This window comes from Squalius cephalus (genome assembly GCF_949319135.1).
Source record: "Squalius cephalus genome assembly, chromosome: 1".
NCBI classification, from domain to species: Eukaryota; Metazoa; Chordata; class Actinopteri; order Cypriniformes; family Leuciscidae; genus Squalius; species Squalius cephalus.
The window spans coordinates 56,979,868-57,004,185 of NC_137122.1; the positions used below are offsets into that span (position 1 = coordinate 56,979,868).

General features: G+C 39.0%; 3 protein-coding genes across 4 annotated transcripts in view; 2 read left to right on the plus strand and 1 right to left on the minus strand.

Annotated features, from left to right (window-relative positions):
* The window catches only part of LOC307160335 (splicing factor U2AF 65 kDa subunit-like), a 161,556-nt gene that overhangs the window by 79,868 nt on the left and 57,370 nt on the right, over positions 1-24,318 (plus strand). The window lies entirely within an intron of this gene.
* On the minus strand, positions 181-12,004 carry mfsd13al (major facilitator superfamily domain containing 13a-like). Of its 2 annotated transcripts, XR_013823097.1 has the most exons (7): positions 11,613-12,004; positions 8,819-9,538; positions 7,543-7,697; positions 5,426-5,509; positions 5,033-5,176; positions 1,494-1,960; positions 181-676 (listed from the first exon to the last, which is right to left on the minus strand). XR_013823097.1 is itself a non-coding variant. In XM_079889946.1 (6 exons), the coding sequence occupies exons 1-6, from the start codon at positions 11,769-11,771 to the stop codon at positions 1,819-1,821; spliced, it is 1,404 nt and encodes a 467-aa protein (XP_079746072.1). In that variant the 5' UTR covers positions 11,772-12,003; the 3' UTR covers positions 1,198-1,818. The 2 variants fall into 2 exon arrangements, 1 of the variants encoding a protein (XP_079746072.1); XM_079889946.1 differs by lacking the exon at positions 181-676 and having other exon boundaries at positions 1,198-1,960; positions 11,613-12,003.
* On the plus strand, positions 12,103-22,468 carry cdr2a (cerebellar degeneration-related protein 2a). The gene is made up of 5 exons (XM_079891379.1): positions 12,103-12,370; positions 13,502-13,614; positions 16,380-16,528; positions 16,601-16,768; positions 19,033-22,468. Exons 1-5 carry the CDS (start codon positions 12,289-12,291, stop codon positions 19,853-19,855), a joined length of 1,335 nt encoding a protein of 444 aa, XP_079747505.1. The 5' UTR covers positions 12,103-12,288; the 3' UTR covers positions 19,856-22,468.

Sequence of the window (24,318 nt, forward strand, 5' to 3'; positions counted from 1 at the left end):
TACTTGAATTGAACTTTTTTCCCCCTCATCATTCTCCATGTTGATGTCCATTAAGAGTGTCATTCGTGTAATAACACAGTAGCCTAATTATTAACTTATCCCTATTCATTTTTAGATTTTAATTGCATTCGTTGTTCCATAATGTACAAAACAAATTCACATAATTATGACACAGTGTTTGATCATAAGGTCAAGTTTATTGACATAGAAAAATAACAAGTAACGACTACAAAAATGAGACCACCAAATAATAAATATATTCAAAACCAAAAGTTTTCTGAGTGATTCAACTGGAAAGGCACCGATAAAATGATATAAAACACAGAGGAATGCTCATGTACTTGTTTCGGGATAAAATAATAAATTATATAGCTCACTGTTAATTGAATACGTTGATTTGGTCTTTTATGATCATAAATCACTCCAGCAGCTCAGAATAATATGTCACATATTAATAACATATTGCACGACCCTCTGTCTCTGAATTACTTGAGAAACCTTTCTGACGCTAAAATATATGAATTCACTTTTGTCTGTCATGTCTCTTGTGTCACTCTTCACACATAATCAAATCATGTCTGCTTAAAACAACATTTTTACATACACTACAGGCCAAAAGTTTGGACACATTACTATTTTTAATGTTTTTGAAAGAAGTTTCTTCTGCTCATCAAGCCTGCATATATTTGATAAAAAATACAGAAAGAAAATGTAATATTGTGATATATTATTACAATTTAAAATAATTGGTTTTCAATTTATTATACTTTAAATGATCATTTATTCCTGTGATGCAAAGCTGAATTTTCAGGATCATTACTCAAGTCTTCAGTGTCACATGTGACATCCAGTCTATCACATGATCCTTTAGAAATCATTCTAATATTCTGATTTATTATGAGTGTTGGAAACAGTTCTGCTGCTTAATATATTTGATGAATAAAAGGTTCAAAAGAACTGCATTTATTCAAAATAAAAAAAAATATTTTCTAATAATATAAATCTTCTTTACTATCACTTTTTATCAATTTAACACATCCTTGCTGAATAAAAGTATTGATTTATTTCAAAAAAAGAAAGAAAAAGATGACTGACCCCAAATGACTGACCAGTAGAGTAAATTGTTGTTACAAAAGATTTCTATTTTTAAAACATTTGCTTCTTTTTTTTTTATTTTTATTTTTTTTACTTTTTATTCATCAAAGTATCCTAAAAAAGTATCACAGGTTATGAAAAAATATTAAGCAGCAGAACTGTTTCCAACTTTGATAATGAATCCTCATATTAGAATGATTTCTAAAGGATCATGTGATAGGCTGGAGTAATGATCCTGAAAATTCAGCTTTGCATCACCGAAATAAATGACAATTTAAAGTATAATACATTGAAAACCAATTATTTTAAATTGTAATAATATATCACAATATTACATTTTTTCTGTATTTTTGATCAAATAAATGCAGGCTTGATGAGCAGAAGAAACTTTCAAAAACATTAAAAATAGTAATGTGTCCAAACTTTTGGCCTGTACTGTACATTATTTGGCGAGTAGCGTGAAATAAGCAGGAAAATGTATAGGCAGTCGGTCAATATTGCATAGTGAGATCCACTTTACATCACATTACAGTTTGCTACATTTCAGATAATTTATCTGATTTTTTTGCATTTGTGCGACGTAATCTGAGCATATCCCTCAAACAATAAACACACAGCCTGAGAAACAACACCTCTAAAGAAACAGACTGTAATAAGAGACCCCAGACTCCTGATTCATCTACAGATCAGTGAGAACATAAATCACTCCAGCACGAGCCGAGTTCAGCCATCGATGTACTTGGCGTCGAGTGTGTGGCTGTCCCGTATGGAGAAGGGTCTCCAGGCCAGCACCTGCAGGCCCGTGACACACAGCGGCACCACACACACCAGGTAAAACATCATGCTGTGCAGGGACTGGAGAGCACTGGGAGGAGGAGGAGAGAGAGCAATGAGAAATGAATGCAGTGCAGCTTTCCACCACTAGAGGAGGACAGACCATTGGCGGCAGGGCACGAGAGTCTGAATCACATGCTTATATAGAGGCTTGTTTCCGCCACAGAATAAAAAATAAATCAAAAAGTAGTAATTAATTCAAGGAATTGCAACTTTTTATCCCACAGTTCTGCCTTTTTTTCTCATAATTGCGATAAAAAGTCAGAAATCAGAAAAAGTCAGAATTGAGTGATATAAAGTCAGAATTGCGTGATATAAAGCTGCAATTGCGAGTTATAAAGTCCAATTTCCTCAGAATTGCGAGTTTATTTCTCACAATTCTGACTTTTTTTTTCCTCAGAATTGCATGTTTATGTCTCGCATTTCTCACCTTTTAACCAGAAATAGTAGACCATCCTTCTGGCATACTCTTTTCAACATAACTATGCTTTGGGACACACTTATTCTAATCTCACAGACTAACTTAGTGTGTTACATTCAGGGTTGCCAAGTTTGTGGTTTTCCCACAGGATTGGGCCACTTTCAGGCCCTGTTTACAGCTGGTATTAAGATGTGTTTTGGTGGATTGGATCATAAGTAGACGAGGGAGACACATTCCCGTTCACACCTGGTGTTTTAATTCTTTATGGGTGGGTAAATGAATGGGCTTTTTCAGATCTTTCAATCTAATGGACGAAATAAGCTCACGCATTTTACATACGAACACGACCAGAGACGATGGAAAAAGACACATAGAGCAACAGCTTTAGTTTCTGCTCTGACTGACACAAGACCAGCCGAACGCTGTGAGTGTCGGGATTCACCGGAAACAGGACCCAAGCACAGGGAATGCTGATTTATTAACAATAAAAGGAACAATGTGTAACAGTTGAACAGTCCAATGACAGTCCAACAACTGGACTCAAACACACACAGACACACAACACAACAGGGGAGACACAAGAAAGAACAAAACCACTCAAACATTACATAAGAACAAGGCAGGACAAAGACTAGAGTTATGCGACTGAAAAACTAAACCTATGCATCTAAGGAAAGTAAAGTAAAATAAGTCCACGACAGGAGAACACTAGGGAATTAAATAAAAATAAACCCAGGGTAAAATAATAAATAAAAGAGAAGGCTAAAGTAACCACACCTATAAATCAGGGAGAAAGAACTAGAGTAGCTCAAGTAAAACAAGACAAGTAAAGAAGGCTAAATAAGAGAAGTTAGACTAAGAAAACTGCAACACGATACTAGAGAAAGATCTGAGACAGGAACACAGAGACATGAAGCACAATATAAAGTAGAGCACAGGAGGACCAGACGAGCGCAACGAGTGAAACAAGGACTAGACGAGGACTAAACGAAAGGGTAATGGCAACATAAATAAAGACAAATCCCAAAACAAACATGGAAACACTGAACAAACACACAACGGACAAAGCTGCCGGGCGGAGCCCAGTGTGTGTTCAATCAGGGCCTGTATTTATCAAGCTTCTCAAAGTGCCATTTTAGTCTTAAGTGCTGAGAGCTCATGAAATTTGCTCCTACTTTCAAACTTAAGAATAAAAGCAAGTTATCAAATTTCTTAAAGCTAAGAATCTCTCTTTCTCCCACAGTTATTTAAGACAGCTGGAGAGGTGACGCCATTGAGGAGACAGAGACGAGTGAATCTTTCAGGAGAGGAAGAAGTTTTTGACGATGAGCGGTATCGTTTGGACAGTGCAGGCATCATCTTTATCAGCGCTGGTTAATGTTGGGCTGGACTTGCCTTTTATAACATCTTTCCGCTGTTCGACTAGTTCAGCAAAAGTAGCTCTTCATCCTCTCGCAGTTCGTTTCTTTTTTGGACGATTATATCACAAAATCTAGGCTATATATGGTCATTTTTTTCAAATTTGTAATTAAGACGTGTTTATCTTTCATTTCCATAATGTGGGATTTAAACTATCGACTATCAATTAAACTATCAGCTAAAAATCCCATATCATAATGTGTTCTCTTGAAAATTATTTATCATAATATATATATATATATATATATATTATTTTCAAGAGAACACATTATGATATACACATTGGAAATGAAAGATAAACAAGTTTTCCACCATGTCTTAATTACAAATTTTAACCCCGGTTGTGCTGTTAACTGACCCATATATATATAGCCTAGATTTTATGATTTGTCCAAACGATACAATGTTGTGTTGAATGTAAACTCCTCTTAGGAATTTCCCTCTTCAATGTGGATTTATCTGGGAATATCCCGTTTGCGGCACAGCAGAGTGTCCTGGATCATTACAATTAAGACTAACAATTAAGATTTAGTCCTACACTTCACAATTACAAATAAGATGCTTGATGAACTAACTTTTAAGCGCAGCTTTGAGTCAAGAATCCAGTAATCCTCAGAGGCTTGATAAATACAGGCCCAGGAATGGCGAGAGAACATTGTGCTTGGTGTGTTTTTACTCCTCAAATCAAACTTGGTCTCCAGCCGATAGTTTAAACCCCGTCTGGCCAGAGCTCTTCTCATAATCTTACTCATTAGTCCAGTAGACAGAGAGAAGACGGTGTTTTGAGGCTGTTTGAACACATTCGATCACATGAGCGTTTACACTACAAAAGCAATACTGTCGAATGTGTTTCACTCCCTCTGGAAGTGTTCGAAAGTGGACAAGCTCAAAACATTTTACACCCCATTTACTCCTGTATTCAGAGTCGTCCACTTGTGATCCGATCGACTAAAACGCTTCCTAATACCAGGTGTAGACAGGGCCTGTCAGCACAAATCATAACAGTGACCGTTTACTGACTTAAAGGAGTCGCGCCTTTTCAAGTTGAAAGTGTGTATAACGCATAACAGTGACTGTAAAACATGTATTTTCTGTATGGGGTGGCATATATTGAGTCTTGATGTTTGGATAGGGTCACTGGGCTAGTTTTGTTACACATTCCTGGCAACCCAGGTTATGTTGCTTTATGTTCTGAAACAAATATTCCAGGGCATGGTTTTGCTTTGACAGACTGTATTGTAATATCTGACAGGTAAACCTTACCTTGGATCCACGGCCTTGGAAACCTCATGCATCTCCGCATAGCCGTACTGGTTCAGGATAGACACGGCCATCATCGGGGCCAGAGACTGAGCCGGCTTCGTGAACAGAGCGTTGGTCCCGAAGACCATAGACGAGAGAGGAGAGCTGGAAACATTTAGAGGAAAAAAACACATCAGTTATTTACAATTACATTGGACGAACCATATGCATTTGCTTGGGTGTTTTAGCACACATGCTAATTTTCAACACCTTTAAATGACAGGAATTATGAATTAGACTCATCTTTGATAGCTAATAGTGCCATATTTAAATAAAAAAATGAGCATGACAAGTTGAGAAGCAAGAGTTTGACTGAAAGCCAGTTAGTTATAGTGTGTGAGCGCGCGTGAATACCTGCGCTTGTGTTTCTGCAGGTCCGAGTCGATGATGTCGGCCAGAGGCAGATTGAAGAGACTGAAGGACGCCTGAACCAGGACCCTGATTCAACATCACACATCCACACACAGGCTTATTATTCACCTTGTTTCCACTAGTCAAGTCAAGTCACATTTATTTATACAGCGCTTTTTACAATACAGATTGTTGAATATTAAATTAAATGTTAAATTTAATGTCCGCAACTAAGCAAGCCAAAACCCAATGGCAACAAAGGTGGAAAAAGGTTGTAAAAGGCGACAGTATTGCACTTTTATCACCATTTCACACTGAACTCTGAAAACAAAAAAAACAAAAATAAGGTAAACAATTCAGGGGAATTTGATTCATGATTTGATTCCCCTTTAAGCAGAAAAAAACAGCATTAGGTGAATCTCATTATATCATCACTTCAATGACGTCTGCATTACATTTTTCACACATTAAATTGTTTTAGTAACAATGGTTTTAACAATTACTGTTTACCACTATGCATTGTTAACTCGGACAGTGTTGGGTGTGTTACTTTAACAAAAGTAATTAATTACTAGCTATTAATTATGCATTCAACAGTGCAATTAGATATCTGTACTAATTACTCTCTCTATAAAGTATTGTATTACTAATTACTTTCTAAATCCCGCATTAACCTGGACCAGTTGAACAATATAAAGATAGACATGAAACTGCTCTTTAATTCTTTCAAATAAATAATAGAAAATTGCATAAATTATTCTTGAACTGACCAAAGTGTTTAAAAGAGAGAAGGTCACATTAAAAACATACATTTTAAATGTAAGACGTTAAATTTTGATGTTATTATTGTTAAATATAGAACTGTTGTATAGTCTATACAGTATTTATTGTAATTACATAAGAAACTGTAATTAAATTAAATAAGTCTTTTTCAAGGGAAAATTAAGTCAATTACAATAATTAACACTGATATTAGGGCATAAAAATGTAAATTATTTAATTCCATTCCTCTGTTTATTTGGCAAAAAAACAGTGCAAAAAAAGATTTTTTATATTTTTACATGAACATTTTACATCTAATTGCTTACAGTGGCAATACAGTGGTTTGATGGAAAATCTGTATTTTCTGATGGGAAAAAGGTCACCGTTTTTAAACAAGCTCAAAGTAAATGCCTATTATTGAGATGCATTAGGCTGTATGCTGAATAATGTTGGCCAGCCCGATTCAGAAACACAACACATGCAGTAAAAGTCCAGTTGGTATGTACGCTTTACACACTAATGAGCAGAAAACACATAATCTGGCCTACAGTACATGTGTAAAACCATTATTCACTGGCAAATACTGTAATACCCACCGCTCAAAAGTTTGGGCTCAGCAAGACTTTAACTTAAATTAAGGAATTAATACTTTAATATGGCAAGGTTACATAAAAATGATCAAAAGTGACATTAAAAGCGTTTAGATTTAAAAGATTTCTATTTTCACTATTAAACTTTTACCTTGATCAAATAATCCTGAAAATACTTTCAATTTTCAACATTGATAATAATACTGAGTGTTTCTTGAGCATCAAATCATCATAGAATGAGTAATGATGCTGAAAATTCAGCTTTGATCACAGGAATACATTACAGTCTACTATATATTCACATAGAAAACAGTATTTTGAATAAATTGTAATAATGTTTCACAATATTACTGTTTTTACTGTATTTTTGATCAAATAAATGCAGTCTTTGTGAGCAGAAGAGGGTTCTTTCAAAAACATTGTTTTTACTATATATATATTTTTTTTTTAAGTACAACCAACTTGGATATTTATGTCATTTCAACTTAAATTACATTAAACTGACTTAAAAATGTGTTGAATCTTGTATAACTTGAAAATTGCTTAACTTATCTTGACAAGCTAAAGCAATGTAAAAAAACATATGTTGTCATAACTTAATGATCATTAATTTTTTACAGAGCAGCACCAAACTATTGAACGGTTACGGTAGCGTTAAACTCTAAACGCACGAACTTCCCCAGTGAACGCTCTCTTGTAGGAAACACATATCTCATGGTTTTTTGCATGTTTATTCCTTTATCCCAGAACAGCCGTGTAATTACTCACATGCTGGAAGTGAGGAACAATGCGAGGAAATAGTAGCTGTCCGGACCCAGCAGTAACATGACGACGGCCGCTCCGGCCTCCACGTAGAAGCTGACCAGGATCAGTCTGTAGTAGCCCAGCTTATGGAGAAGATTCTGGCTGCACAACACCAACACCTGTAGAGCAAAACATACAGAGAGGCTTCAGTGCTGTGTCCCAGTTCTGCTCATAAGTCTGCACACCCCTTGCAGGATATGCATTAAACTTGGATGATGAGGGCACATTGTACTCATTTTGTGTTGTTCAGGGAAACATCATGTAGTTTCTAAAGGGCAGAAGTATATATATATATATCTATATGCATACGCTGCGAGGAGACGCGGTTCTGATGCCTGAACTGTGATGGGAAACATCTCGACTGTGATAAGAAAAAACAGGTGCGCTTAAGCATTCGGTCCTTTTTAGGGTCTCATCTTCCTGTTTTTGGTTCGTTACATTAAGTTAAGGACAGAATCTCAAGCACACCTATTTTTTCTCATCATAGTCACGATGTTGCCCATCACAGTTCGGCACAGGATCAGAACCGCGTCTCCTCACAGCAGATCTTCGTTTGCGCGCGTGTGTGTGTGACGGAGGGATTTCTGATGTTGTTTTGACTCCTTTACACATTTTATAAGCTCTTCAAAAGTTCTCAGCTGGACAAAATATCATCATATGTAGCTATGCACATACAATGAGGTCATTTAACCCAAAACACAGCACTGTTTTGGTAAATGCCGTCCTAAAATAGGGAATATGTCATAAAAAAAGCCGATTTATTCAAATCCAAGTATGAAGGACAATATGTGACCCTGGACCACAAAACTAGTCACATGGTTAAATTTTTCGAAATTGAGATGTATACATCACGTGAAAGCTGAATAAATAAACTTTCCATTGATGTATGGTTTGTTAGGCTAGGACAATATTTGGTTACAACTATTTGAAGATCTGGAATCTGAGGGTGCAAAAAAATCGAAACATTGAGAAAATCTCCTTTAAAGTTGTGCATTTATGTTGGCGATTGTGCTGCATTCACTCACAAAAATAAATGTTTTATATATTTACAGTAGGAAATTTACCAAATATTTTCATGGAACATGATCTTAATATCCTCATGATTTTTGCCATAAAAGAAAAATCTATAATTTTGACCCATACAATGTATTGTTTATTGCCACAAATATACCCGTACGACATGTGACTGGTTTTGTGATCCAGGGTCACGTATTAGTAGCAGTAGCAGTTGAAGACGCACCTGAGGACAGATGAATCCCGCTCCATACATGATGCTCTTGGCAATCGGCGGCAGGACGTCCTGAGGAATGAGATGCTCTGCAAAAATCAGGGTGAAGTTATTGTAAAAAGCCAGCAAGAACACCTGGAAAAAGTTCATGATGACGAAGAGCTGGAAGTCTCTATTGGTGAGGATCTGCCAGGTCATGGACAGCACAGAAGACACCGAGAGCGAAGGAGAACTGTCCTTTTCCTCAGGGGTTTTATAGTCGAACCGACTCTCGCTGTGGAAACCCGTGTAGAGCATGCAAGCGCAGGCTAACGCGGCCACAAACACGCTAAAGCCCTGGAAGACAGCGAAGTTCTCCATGTTCTCGGACACGAGGCCACTGAACAGCACACTAGACGAGCCCAGCAGAGACGCCACCTGGCTGTATTTGATCAGCCTCAGCCGGTTCTGATGGTGTCCCGAGATCTCTGCGAAGAGAGCGCACTGGGCCAACAGCACGAACGTGAGCAGGCCGTCGAACGCACACAGGGTCACGGTGAGGTGTACGCCGCTCAGCCAGTCGTGCTCCTCGTACGTCCTCCAGGGGAACCAGGCCAGCAGGAACGACAGGGCGTACAGCGGCGCCCCGTATAGGATGGAGAGTCTGCGGCGCGAGCAGAACTGCAAGCTGGAGTTGTCCTGAAGATATCCAAACACCGGGTCGTTCAGCGCATTCCAGATCATATACACAACCTGTGCAGAGACACAACTGTTAGGGATGCACCGATATGAACATTTTAGCCAATACCGATAATTATTTATATTTGAAAGCCGATAATCGATAAATTGGCCGATAAAGGGTCGTTGAGCGCAGTCTAGATCATATACACAACCTGTCTAGAGACAAAACTGTACTGCTCCAGATAGTGCTTCAAAAATGAAAAAGTTTTGTAGCTTTACTGTACAGTCAAACCTAAATTTATTCAGACAACTTCATCATTTCTCACATTATCACAGTTTATTCACTACAGTTTAGAAAATGGTAATAAAATATGCCAAGAACTCAGAGTGATCAAATCACTGGTTTTGTCCGTCCTTCTGTTAGACTGTCTCACAGATGAATTATGTTGAATATCTGTCAGCTGTTAAATTTAACTACACAATTAGATAATACCAGTTTAGATCAACCGATTACCAAGCAATGCTTCATTGTGTTCAGTCTGTGTGTAAAAAGAGTCTGTGTGCAAAAAATATATCTGGTGTCTGAATCATTTTTGGTTTGATCATTTTTTGCGTCAAGTTCAAGTGTTCAGGCGTCTGCCGGAAGCAAGTTATTTTAGTCGATAAAGTTTTAAATATGGATATTTTTCTTACACAAACGCATCACTTCACTTCAGAAGGCCTTTGTTAACCCCCGGAGAGCCATGTCGAGCACTTTTATCATGAATAGATGTGCTTTAATGTACTTCCAAAGACAAACAGCCATTCATTCCCATTATAAAGCTTGGAAGAGCCAGGACAATTTTTAATATAACTCTGATTGTATTCATCTGAAAGAAGATGTCATAGACACCTAGGATGGCTTGAGCGTGAGTAAATCATGGGCTAATTTTCATTTTTGGGTGAACTAGCCCTTTAAGTTCCACTGAAGGAAAAAAAGGAGCGAATGAGGATGAGGGACAGAATTTCTGGCTGAACTATCCCTATAAAAATTGAAAGTTTGTGCTGACAGTCAGTTTCAAGCCACAGAAACTAACTCAAACACACTCTGATTTTAGCCGGTTAGTTAGCCTAAATAACATTTACCTTCCTTGGTTTGTCTTGAAGTACATCAGGGTGTTCAGGTGTTTACAGTGGCTGGTTAGGCCGGTCTGTTTTGATGGTTTTCAAGAGGTTTAGTTTTGTAAGGCTGAAAGACCAGCTAAACATTATCTAGGCCACCTAAACCAGCAAATCTGGTTTAACTAGTTTAAGTTTGTAAGCTCTGAAAATATTAACTTTACTCTTTACTTATCCAATACAGTACATGTTTCATAATAACGACAGAAAGTATTGCTGATGGATACGCATGAATTTCCAAACAAAATAAAAAAAAATTAACAATGTAATTTATTGAAGTATTGGCTGTACCTTAACAGATTATATCTTTTAACAGAAAGGATTTGGAAGAATCAAGGTGCTTGCCTATATATGAAGATATAAACTATTCCAAAAGTTGAGTTTTTTCACACTGGAAAAATAAATGGATCAGTGTTTCATCCTTATTCCCACAAAATGAGCAAGAACTGTTAACATCCATATATTTTGCCACAGTATCATTCACAGGATATATTTGATGTAAGATCTTAAAATGAACTTATTTAGTCTTATTGGAAATGCAGTACCTATGAGGTAATAGGCTTCCTTCCAGTATATAAATTCAATCAGAGAGGCCCAATAAACATATTTTTTATTCTTAAGAATTTGTCGAATATGCTTATTATTACATTTCTTGTTAAATATACTCATTCCATCTTAGATCAAATCAGGTTTGCAGGTGTAAAAGTGTTTTGTTTTGTTTTTTTGCAGGTGTAAATGTAGACATCAAATAGACGTATCCGTGACGTACGTGTGCTATCAGGCTTCTGATTGGCTAAAAAGTTCTGGCCGCTCCTCCAATGACACTCGCTATTTAAAGAGAAGAGTCTTGCAGGTGTTTTTAATGTTTCAATTGAAAACACATAAACTGTATTACAATATATATATATAGTTTACAGAAATACCCGAAAGCATGAACTCTATAGCAGTTCAAATGAACATGCATGTTAAAACTTGTGTGAAGACTCACCTGTGACTGGTGGAAGGCTGTCTCTGATATTTTGTACCTGTTCAAGAACAGCTTCACGTAGTAGAAACTAAACATGCTGTTCATCATGGCAGCACCAAGCGTTGTCATAGAGTAAGCCAAAGCAGCGGGATTAAGAGCAAAGTGTCTCATGATTCTCATAACACGGATGTTTGACGTGCTGGAATTGTTGGTCCACAAATGCAATGAAACTGAACACTATTATAAAACTCATGCAGTCGTAGCTTATTAGTTACTTTCTCCAAACCCTACCAAGGGAATGTTGACAGAAAAATAAATAAAACGATTTAGTTGAAACACTTAAGTTTTGAAAATATCCATTCACATCTGAGCTCATTTTAAAAACAGTGGTACACACACTTCCTGGTATTCCAAAGTAGGCGTGGCCTACACGCACATCAAACCCCGCCCCCGTCCTCTGATTGGCCAGCGTGAAGATCCGTTCTTGTTGTTATCCTCGCGTCTTCTCTTCACTCCAGTTGAAGTCTGACTCTGCCACGTTGCTGTAAACACCGGTTCACACCGCTAGGGATTGAAGCCTTGAAAGCCCGGCTCACCGGCGTCTATCCATCAGACAAAGGGCGCTGATGCCTTAAAATAAGCAGGAGAAGAAACTGAACGTGTGCTTCCAGTCGGTGAAGCTTTGTTTGCAGTCGAGATGCTCACGGACGTGATAGTAGAGGAGGACTTTGATCGCAATGAGGATGATATGTGGTACAGCAGGAAGGATCTGGAGCATGGTAAGACTCACTCACCAGTAATGCTTATATATCATGTTAGAAAGATGGTAGATACCTGTGCTTTTCATGAAAAGTCATGTAATTACAAATATTGCCATTCATTTATACAGCCTGATTGTAACACATTAGAAATACATGGATAAGGGCTTCAACTGGGATGTGATTTGACTTTCTCAAAGGTCAGGTTATATTTTATCTTGTAAATCTTGAGTGAAATGAATGCTAAATGTGTTCGTGTTCGTGATGATAGGGCAGTGTTTAAGCTGTCTATCTGAAGGTCACGCCCATATAAACCCTTTAAATGCGCACTCCTGACGTCATCAGCCGACGAAGATACATCTGAGACGTTTTACACTTCAAGATGTTTGGTTTTTAGTGTATTTATCATGTCAGAGTGTATTGAATATTATTTGGTGAAGCTAAAAGCCGTTAGGAGAAAACCATTGTTTTTAATGGCTTTAAATGTCCAAAAATACAGTTCCAAGTGTAACATAAGCAGTAAAATGTGTATGTGTGTACTATACACCATTTTGGGTTCCTTACTTTTTTTTTTTTTTTTTTTTTTTAGTGTAAAACAACATTTTATAATCTAAAAAAATAAATAAAAGAAGATTTTTCCAGCATAAAGAACCTTTTGTGCATTGAAAAGGTTCCATGGAATGTGAAAGGTTCTTTGTGGAATCATCAATAAAGAACCTTTATTTTTTAAGAGTGATGGTGTTTCGTCTGCATGTTTGTTTCCATGGCTGCAATTTCATGTGCATTATACTTTTATTATCATTTAGATGTACATTTTCTTATTTCACTCTTAATAATTGGATTAAATATTTTACTGTTGCTTTTTGTATGCTTTTGTCCAGAGCGACTTTCATATTTAAGGGACACATTTTAGCAGCGTATGTGTGTTTCCTGGGAATCACGTGCATTGCATCATGCACTACTCGTCAAACTACTAATTTAAGGACTGCTATCATCCCTAAAAAGTGATGCTTTTGTGGAAAGACTTGTTGTTGATCTGTACAGCTCTGTTTGGGCGTCTGGTTGTTCATTCCTACCGCTGGGTTTGGCAGGATAACACCCACTACATCTATTCTCGATGTTTACTGTCTCCTCTGTCTGTGTTTGGGACAGATCTCCATTTGGCTGCTGAGCTGGGCAAGACTTTGCTGGACAGGAACCATGAGCTGGAGCAGGGCCTTCAGCAGATGTACTCCACCAATCACGAGCAGCTGCAGGAGATCGAGGTGACGCTTCTCACACAATGCACCACTTCTGCTCCCATATGGCACAGATTGTGTATGGATAGTGCTCTGTAGATTTGAAATGTCCTCTGGGTTGTGCCTGCATTGTGACCTTATGAATAATTATGAATGGGGTTTTTATGTTCTCATATTAATTGAGAGACTACATGGAATATTTGTCACCTAGTTGGATTGTTGAAACGAACTAGTGAAGGTGATTTAGGGTGCGTTTACAAGACAACGATGTACTAAAATGGATACGGTTTCCCTTTACGTTTTTCACGTTAGGGATGTCACTTTGTAAAGAAACACTACACATCTATAGACTGAACATGTAATACGCGTGTGCCTGACGTCACCGTTTTTACACATTAGCGTTTTTGTAGTTTACACAGAGACGATAACAGTATCGTTCTCAAAAACTTGCACTTTGAATCCCGTTTTCAAAAGTTTGCATCTTCAGGCTCCCAAAACGCCGTTGTCGTGTAAATGCACGCACAAAACGTCTTCTGTTTTTGAAGTCCCCCTGTGGTGAAAATCCAGCTTTTAATGTTGTTTATATGTCTATGTGGTGTTTTTAATTTGCTTTAGGACAAACCATGTGTAAATTCATAAGTCGACAGCATTGCTGAGTATTTTCTCCTTAAAACTGCAGTGAATCAAAGACTCACAGTAAACTCATAAACACAGTTTGAAATCGCTGGTGTTTCTGACGTCACAAGCTACCTTGTAAACCATCAGATCAACGTGTGATCGTCAATGAGTGGATCTCTGAGCTGGTGTGAGTGAGTGGAGGCGGGGCTCATTTGCATATTCATAGAACCGCGCATACTAAATGAGGCAAGGGTGTCGAGTTACATTCAAGCTATTTTAAGGCATGAAGAATTATTTTCTAGGAAAAAACGCTTAAATATGTAATTTTGGTGATCAAAGATGAGTTTTAAGGGATAAAATGATTGACTACCGGGGGACTTTAATAAAAACGATGTTGTGTAAATGGCCCCTAAAATGGTGGAGAACTTGGTGGCCAGTGACTTGAGCTAAGAACACAATTATTCACATAACATTTTTACCTAAAATCTTGAAACGTCCACAGGCGCATTGGACACTGTCTTTCATTCAATAAAAAGGCATACATTTGTTTGGTAACACTGTCTCTGTACTTGTATGAACTCAGCTAGTCTTTCACTTTATGGAAATGCGTAAACGGCGGGAGATTTCCTGTTTGATCCTCTTTCCTCCTCCTCACGCTGAGGACATCGTGCAGCAGGACTACTGCTATTTCTGACACCGTATCTGGGTCTGGCATGTCCCCAATCGTGAGATTTGTGGTGTCATTTGGCTAATGGCCTGGCATGGCAATACGGTCTTATGCAATTGGTTTTCTAGTGTGTGGAATGGTGTACTATTCTTTTTTTATTATTATTTGTAGTGTATATAGAGCATGTATAGTATGCTCCGAATACCATGACCATCATGTTTTCACAAAATGTGCAGTATATACGCTTGACTGAACCTTCTATGGTTTCCATTGTTACAAATAAGCCCAGGATAATTACAAACATCATCATCTCATCAATCGACCATTTCGATTACTTGATCGGACCACCACATTCAGAAGTGCTAAATGCACTTAATTGCATTTATTTCCGAGATGATAACTGGACATGATAACTTTCACATGCCAAGTGATGAAGTCGTGTGACAAAAATGTAGCATATGAATGTTTTAAGTGTTTATTGTTGCATAATGCGCTGGATACTTTGATGTACTAGTTAAACAGTATGTAGTATGATATACCTCATCAGCATTAGTGTCTAACAGAAAGTTTGGCTTTAATGGAAAGTAGCTGCTGATTGGTTAATGTTCACTTGATCCTGGCTTTATAACTGGCTTTATAACTGTCATCTCTCTCTAGCCAAATATTGACTTCTCAGAAACAATGCTGTGGGAAGTTGTTAATTGCAACATGAAGTTAGTCTTCCGTCTCCTGTTGTGAAACATTTACGAAAGTGCATTTGGTTGTGAAATGTCATTGTGACTTGTGAGTTTTGTTGCAGTTTTGTGCCTGTGTTTCAGCAAGAGATGCTTAGAGCATCTTTAGCATTGGTTTACCATAAAATGATGAAGCCTATTGTATACGTTCAGGGGTGATGATTGTGTCTAAGATGGGAGCCCTAATGTAAAAATGTAGGCAAACAAACACAGCAAACATATTTGGTCAACAATTCTCTGTATGTTAGGCTGGGAAATGTCTAAAAACTGAAGCTTTTGATATTGATTGGAGAAAATATTGCAATAGAGTCAGGGGGAAAGCAAACTTCTAAGGGGGCATCAAGATAACTTAACTTAAAATCAATTAAAAGAACACAAAACAAGCATTAAAATAAGCTAAAACCACAACAACAAAAATCCAGATATTTCTCATTTTAATTCACCATCTCTTGTTTCTTTTGAAGAACCAAACATCTGGAATCATGTAATGCAATCATTTATTATTATTTTAATCATTATTTTATTTACAGAAACAAGGGGGTGCTATTAAAATATTAGTGTTTCTGCTTTCATGAGACAAGAGCATGAGACTAGTCTATGGGAAACTTTATAGCCAAATAAAAAGTTGCTAAATTGTATATTATCAGCTATATAATTGTGAATATTCAAAATATCACCCAGCTCTAGACATTGTCTATTGTGAGTATTGAGTGCATATTGGTCTGTCGGATGAGCAAGTATTTGAAGGCTTGTGTCTGTATTGCCCCTTGCAGTACCTGACCAAGCAGGTGGATCTCCTGAGGCAGATGAACGACCAACACGCCAAAGTTTACGAGCAGCTGGACTTGGCAGCACGAGACCTGGAGAAAAGCAACCAGAGGCTGGTGCTGGAGAACCGTACTTCCCAAAACCGGATCGAGAGGTGAGGACGAGTCTGAGTCCAGGTCTCCCTGAGATGTGGCCTCTCTTAACGTGACTTGCTCTTTATCCGCAGCCTAACCGAGACCATAGATGGGTTGCAGACTCACATGGAGGGCCTTCAGAAGCAGGTGGACGAACTGAAGATGTCCCAGTCCAAGCGAGATCTCGCAGGTGTGCGCCGCAGCCTTGGTGCCCAAAGCATTTCATGTCTGAAAGAAATCTATGATCTGCAGCAAGACAAGTGAGTCTGGGGCCAAATGACGCCAACAAACCCTTATCATTCTCATCAACATCACGAAAACAGCCATGCATTCATGTCTCAACATGTCAGTGGGAAGTCCTCTTTGGGTGTATTGTTATTAAAGATATTGCATGTACAGTAGATACTTTTTTTTTTTTTTTTTTTTGTATATTTTAGCTTTTAGTTGATTTATGGTGAGAAATACTCCTCAAATTATTTAAAAGTGTGTTCAGTAATGGTACAAGGTGTCAAGTGGGGTTTTGCCTGGCTTTAACATAAACTTAAGGCTAATTAAAGGACAAGCCCAGTCCAAATGTCTTGTTTTAGAAGGCAACAAGTAATTTGTGTTCTTCAAACCACTTTAATGGAGATTTTAACATTGTAATTCTACTAGAGCCGCTGGACCCTTGTAGGACTAATTGAAGCAGACGTTTCTCTGTGATGTCCAGCTCGTGGATGACCTCTCTGATATGTCTGCTACACGGCCCTCCTGTAGCGTTAGTACGTGCTGAATGGGCATCTTAAGGGCCTCGAAAGCCAGACATCATAATCTGACCCGGCCCTTCTACCATAATCCAGTAATCCCTGATCTAATCCAACTCAGCAGGGGAGGCTAATATGGACCTAGAAGAAAACGGAGTGCAACAGGTTCCTTTTTGGATGCAAAACAGAATTAAAATAAAATGGAAAACAAAATAATAGGGCCCCTATTATGTTTTTGTCTGATATTATCTTTAATGTAGTGTAATAGTGGTATAGCGTTTTTGAATGTAAAAGTTCTGCAAAGTTTAAAAGATTTAAGTGCAGGAGTAATGGAGTTATTTTCTCCCAAAAGAAAGTGTCGATTCTGAACTGCTCAAACGAGTCGTTAGTAGTTTCTCACTTTCTTCACAAACCTACCTAGGCTTGTAACAAATTTACATAATGCCAGCCTATGGTCTTCACTGGCTGCCTGCAAACAATGACCCTCAAACACTGTAGTTGTAGCTGAGACCGGAAGAGTTTGGTTTGTGTTGACGACAACATTTTCTGCGCTGCAAATCCACTGTGCAACTCTTCCAAATGATGAGCGCTGGAATTGATACGGCAAGACCGACACCAGTGTTCTGTTGTACAACAGAGTAGACCAATCAGAGCAGAGAAGACCAATCACAACAGACTGGGCCGTCTGACCAATCAGAGCAGAGTAGACCCAATCACAACAGACTGGGTCATCTGACCAATCAGAGCAGAGTAGACCATTCACAACAGACTGGCCCATCTGACCAATCAGAGCAGAGTAGACCCAATCACAACAGACTGGGTCATCTGACCAATCAGAGCAGAGTAGACCATTCACAACAGACTGGACTATCTGACCAATCAGAGCAGAGTAGACCAATCACAACACACTGGGTCATCTGACCACTCAAAGCAGAGTAGACCAATCACAACAGACTGGACTATCTGACCAATCAGAGCAGAGTAGACCAATCACAACAGACTGGGTCATCTGACCAATCAGAGCAGAGTAGACCAATCACAACAGACTTGGTCATCTGACCAATCAGAGCAGAGTAGACCATTCACAACAGACTGGACTATCTGACCAATCAGAGCAGAGTAGACCCAATCACAACAGACTGGGTCATCTGACCAATCAGAGCAGAGTAGACCAATCACAACAGACTGGGTCATCTGACCACTCAAAGCAGAGTAGACCAATCACAACAGACTGGGTCATCTGACCACTCAAAGCAGAGTAGACCAATCACAACAGACTGGGTCATCTGACCACTCAAAGCAGAGTAGACCAATCACAACAGACTGGGTCATCTGACCACTCAAAGCAGAGTAGACCAATCACAACAGACTGGGTCATCTGACCACTCAAAGCAGAGTAGACCTATCACAACAGACTGGGTCATCTGACCACTCAAAGCAGAGTAGACCAATCACAACAGACTGAGCCATCTGACCAATCAGAGCAGAGTAGACCATTCACAACAGACTGGGTCATCTGACCACTCAGAGCAGAGTAGACCAATCACAACAGACTGGACCATCTGACCAATCAGAGCAGAGTAGACCAATCACAACAGACTGGACATCTGACCACTCAGAGCAGAGTAGATGTATAATGAATTGTATGAGAAATGCCAACAATGTAGTTTTTTTGACGTTGGATGCATGTAAACTAATTGTAGGAGACCTACAAAAAAACGATTCATGAAGAAATGGTTGATGTTGAAAAGCAGGGGACTCAAGATCCTGTTGTCTTCTAGGTGCTTGAGCTCCGAGAGCCTGCATGAGGAGAAGTCCTGGCCTGCGCTGGACGACAGACGCGTGGAGGCGGAGGCGGAGGAGACCTCCACCCTTCAGCACACCCTCCACAACCTCAAGCTGCAGCTGGCGACGGAGCGGGCCCGACGGGTGGAGGCGGAGCGCGAGGCAGAGCTGACGGTGCAGGAGAACAGCGTGCTGGAGGAGCGCTTGAGTGTGCTGGAGGGAGCGCGCCGTCGGCAGGCCGAGCTGGAGGCCGAGGTGGAGGAGCTGCGGCAGCTCTGGCGCTCGGAGTCGACCAGCGCGAGGCTGACGGACACTCTCCTCCCCGATAACGTGTTTTTCGGCGGGGACGATAGGTCGAGGGTGGAGCCGGAGGATGAAGACGGGCTGGAGCTTCCTCAGGGGAGGCGTCGCTGCAGCAGCGAGAGCTTCGTCCGAGGCGCTCGAGCCGACGATATCCGGCGCAGACACGAGCGCACGTGCATCCGCCGGGCCCAGGCGGTGAAGCAGCGCGGGATCTCCCTGCTCAACGAGGTGGACGCGCAGTACAGCGCGCTTCAGGTGAAGTACGAGGAGCTGCTCCGCCGCTGCCAGCAGGGGGCCGACAGCCTGAGCCACAAGGCCGTGCAGACGCCCACGGCCCACGCGCTACAGCGCCGCAAGAGTCAGGCTAGCACCGCGACCGAGACCAGGGACGAGCTCCAACAGCCTGAATACAAGGCCCTCTTTAAAGAGATCTTCACCTGCATTCAGAAAACCAAAGAGGACCTGAGTGAGAACAGGCCCGGCCAGAGCTGGCGGTATTATACATCTTCAGTGTAGTGATCCTGCACTTCCAGACAGATTTAATAGTCTTTGTGTGTATGTGTGTGTCGATTGCACTATAACACCTGTGCCTATACACAATATACTACAGTACACCAAACCGTCCACAACCTGCAATGGCAGAACGCAGGCTTTTTGTGTACTTTCATCTCAAAGTCGTATGCCCGTGATTTGAGACTTGTGGACCTCTGCGATACAGCCATACCGAGTTGAATCTGTGCTTTGGGTTTGCCAGCACCTCTTGAATTCGTAGAACCACGTCTGTGTAAGACTTAAAGACTTAAACGTCCGATGTTTAGAGGCTAGACTAAATTATTATTTCTAACCACTAACACTGATAATAACGAACTAACTTAATGCAAATTACATGCATGTTAGGGTGAACCTCACAAAACGAGAATGAGAAGTTTCACTCCAGACTCTAAATTAATACATTTTATTGTGAATTGAAATATGGCCCAGATTTCGTGAGATTCACCTGATAAACTTTAAAACCTTTAAAAAAAAAATGATTTAAGGAATTCAGTAGGACAATATGTAGCCATATATTTCGAGTGTCTAGAAATTTCACAAGCAATATTCTTTTCTTTTTTCTCTCTCTCTTTTCTTTAAGAAAATGCTGCATGTGATTTCAGTGACGTTACTGTAATGATTTCTTGAGCAATACAATTTGCTGCTTTTATAAAACGTCCGGTTTAAGAGTTTACCTCAATGGTTTGATGTGCTACGCAAAAATAGTTAAGAGTTAGCTCATGTATATGTAAACAATATGCTTGAAATTCTCACATGAATTTGTGTGTATAGTTTGTTTAGCGCAAATCGTAGTTCAATGTTTGGCAACGTCTCGCTCGAGTTCCAGCACTTTGTTTTGACGTTCATTTAAACACCACTGTGAAACTATGCACTTTAGACAGGCCTACGGTCAGTTTTGTTTTAGTTCTACTTTTATTTAAATGTTTTCATTCGTTACTCTAGTTCAGAGATTTTATTTATTTTTTTGATTGGTATTCGTTCTGTTTTTCAATTTGATCTCGCCTGTGGGTTTAGGTCAACGTTTGAATGTTACCGATGTCTTGATGGAGACGTACTGAATGAGGGTCTTTGGTTTCGACGACTGAAGGCTTTTGAATCGATGCTTTGACTGAGTTACCTAAACGTTACACCAGCACAAAGTAGGACGTTTTATAATGCAAGTAGTTTTCTGGTCAGTGTGGTTTAACAGTTGGTCTAACAATACCTAATTATTACCGGCTTATGTGTTTAATAACTGTTGTATTTCAAAACGCAAACCATGTGCTACTTAATACTTAATCAGGATCAACCATGTTCATGTTGTAACATTGTGAAGCTGTTGAATGCCTTGAGTTGGAGATGACAGTATTAGCAGGCTTTGACTTTTTGGATCAATGTATTGCGTAGATGTCTAAGACAGATAGAGAAAAAGAAAGATACGACTGATGTCTTCATTAGCAGGCGGGGAAAACCAATGTTCATTGATGAGCTGGTCCTGACAAAGAAAAATATTTGAATATTGTCACGAGGGAGACAAACATATATTGTGGTGTTTTGCATTTCTGATCTCATTGCTTCATTTCAGTGTTTAGGAAAATGGTGCTACTGTATTGCAGCTACAAAAGTCTCTCGCTTTCAAACGACAGCCAAACTTTTGCAGAATTATATGCTTGTTGTTCAGCGTTGTGTTAGAAGTCTACAGTGCTCATGATCAGAGGTTAATGTGCAGCAGAAATATAATTACTTTGACTTTATCAGGGTTCCTGGAAATGTAAAAAATAGTGCAATGAGCTGATTTAGTCTTAAATGCAGACCAAAAATCTTGTCTGTAAATCATTTTCTAACACTTACTTGCAGATAAAACAATCAATTTGTGATAACCACATGATGAAAATTGTTTATATTTGTTGAGAGAATGTACGAAATTGAATCTGTTACCTATTCTCCGTCCTGATGATTGTTTCAGCATTAAATGCATACATCTGGAATCGGAGTTCATTGTTTTAAGTAAAAGGCTTTAGTTTTTTACATTTATTTATTACTGTTATCGACTGCAGATTATACAATTTGACATGCTTGAAGAAATGCACAATCTGATTATTACTGGTGCTGAATATGCAATAGACTAGACCAATGCCTTTTGAATATCTGTGATCGTGTATGTATAATGGCATGACTAACATTTTGGGTTGCAAACTATCCAGTAGCCTAAATAAAACTGTATGAATGAACCAATTATGGATGTTCTGGTTTTATTTAATCATGACCAATCCAACATAACAATGTTAGCTTATTTTAAAGCTACCGTGTAGGATTTTCTCCCATCTAGCGGTGAAATTGTTTATGACTACCAACTGAATATTACCAGAGAATGTCTAATATGGCGAGAAGTTTCACTCTCAGTTAACTTCCGGCTTCTGAACTGGTTGCAGTTCCGCTCTGGTTCCAAATTGAGGGCGCTCACAGGCGAGTGCAGAATGAATGGAGGTCTATGGTGCTATACCCATCAAAATCCACTTTTCTCAGGATATAATTTTTTGTCTAGTAATTTGAATGTTGTATTTGAAAGGAGATGCAAATAAATTACACATTGCTGGGTGTTAGATTTTTTAGAGTCACTTATTTGCTTTAAAAAGTCTTTTAAAATGTCAATGACGTCACACACATCGTACGACCAGAGATACTGCTTTACGGCAATCCTTCAGTCACTTTGGTGCTTTCGCGCTCTGCACTTTCTTTTCTCTCGAGGCATCGACAACACAGCTGACACAGGTAAATACACGTGCTAGAAGAGTTTTTGTTTTGTTTGTTTCTGGTCCCGCTTCGGATGACACGATGCCATCAAGTGGTTTCTCTGGTCGTAATCAGTCCTTCACTGACCAATCAGCGTTCATTAGCAGAATGCTAGCGTGTTATGGGCAACAACAATCAAAAGGACAAAAGTACTCGTTCATTCAACTTTCGACCTATAACCCACACTGTAAAAATAAATAGTTGAGAAAACATAAAAATATAAGGCAACTTGATGAACTTGCAAAACCTACAATAAAATCTGAGATTTCTCAACAGCAATCGGGTGAAAGAGACAAATTTAGCCGTCTAGCCCCATAGACTCCCATTCATTTTGGACGATCGCCCCCAGTGGAACTCTGGTGGAACTACAACCGAAATTCGGTACAATAGGACTTAATAGGGAGTGGCCAGGCTCTCCGTAGACGGGCTCTGATATTACTTTCCAGCCCCTCCCATTCCGAGGGCGTTTTAACTCCTACGGTGGCCGTATTATTTCAAATCTGCCGGCAGTCGCGAGTAATCTCCCCCTCGCATTCGTCACGGTGCCACTGAGTGTCAAAACGCGAAAGGCGAAGCTTGAATTTCCAGGTATGTCCCTCTTTGGCTAATGTATTTTCAAGATGGAGGCGCAACATGGCTTCCGCCATTCGAGCGACTCGCTCGTATGTATTATAAATGGCCGAATACTTGATTAGTTGGTAGAAGTAATTACACATTAATGAGCACATATCATTTTGAAAGAACAAAGTGTTTTTCGCTAAGAATCAACTTAAAAAAATTACACAGTGTAGCTTTAATGTCTTTTTGTAGAAATATTTTTTTTCATTAGAACATAAATTCTCGCATGTAAAGCCAAATAAGGGCTTAAACGTGTTATTTTTGTAACCTGTGGCGCCCACTTGTGGTCTATTTGGGAATATTAATGAGATGCTTTTTTTTTTGTTAACCTCTAGATATCATAAGATAATGCAATTATTTTAATAGCAAGAAGATTCACAGCACAGTTTATTCTTTTAAAAAAACGCTTAACACTTGTCTAATGTCACAGTTGTAGTTTACATGACGTACAACATATGGAAAAACAACGTGCAAAGTCCTAAAGACAACATCTGTGGAACTGTCCAATAAATATACAAAGCAAAATCAAAAGATTATATAAGTCTACACTCACCATTACAAGCACAGCTTCAGAATATAAAACATTTCATTGGCATTAATGAATGCCACGCATGGCATACATTTATTGCTTATAAATGCCTAAAATGCAAAAATGTTAAATTCCCAGACACACACCATAACAGTTCATAATGGGGTTCATCGAGTCATAGAAACGAAGATCTTTAAACAACGTTATGACATGACAGAAGAATCACGGGTCAGTGTGTGTGCGTATGTGTGTCTGTCTACCTAGCATTGTTCTGTCTGTCTTAGTAAATATATTTCTTTAAAATTTTACTTTCAAAAATGTGTTTATTCACCTTATTTGAACTTCTTTGCTGAGGTAGAGACAAAAGGCCTTTATCCTGGGTCATCTGAACAAAATATACTGCAACTGTGTATGTTCTTAAGTGTTAATATGAATGTATATAAAGATATAGTGTATGCTGAAATAAAAACACATTCATTTTGTTAACTACATTTAGGAAGTGCAACTA

Coding starts and splice junctions, on each gene's coding strand:
- mfsd13al (XM_079889946.1), bottom strand. CDS start 11,771: ATGAGAATCATGAGACACTTTGCTCTTAATCCCGCTGCTTTGGCTTAC. Junction 5,510..7,542: donor TTGTTCCTCACTTCCAGCAT/GTGAGTAATTAC, acceptor ATGTTGAATCAG/GGTCCTGGTTCAGGCGTCCT. Junction 1,961..5,032: donor TCCAAGGCCGTGGATCCAAG/GTAAGGTTTACC, acceptor TCCTCCTCCCAG/TGCTCTCCAGTCCCTGCACA.
- cdr2a (XM_079891379.1), top strand. CDS start 12,289: ATGCTCACGGACGTGATAGTAGAGGAGGACTTTGATCGCAATGAGGAT. Junction 12,371..13,501: donor CAGGAAGGATCTGGAGCATG/GTAAGACTCACT, acceptor TGTTTGGGACAG/ATCTCCATTTGGCTGCTGAG. Junction 13,615..16,379: donor AGCAGCTGCAGGAGATCGAG/GTGACGCTTCTC, acceptor TGCCCCTTGCAG/TACCTGACCAAGCAGGTGGA.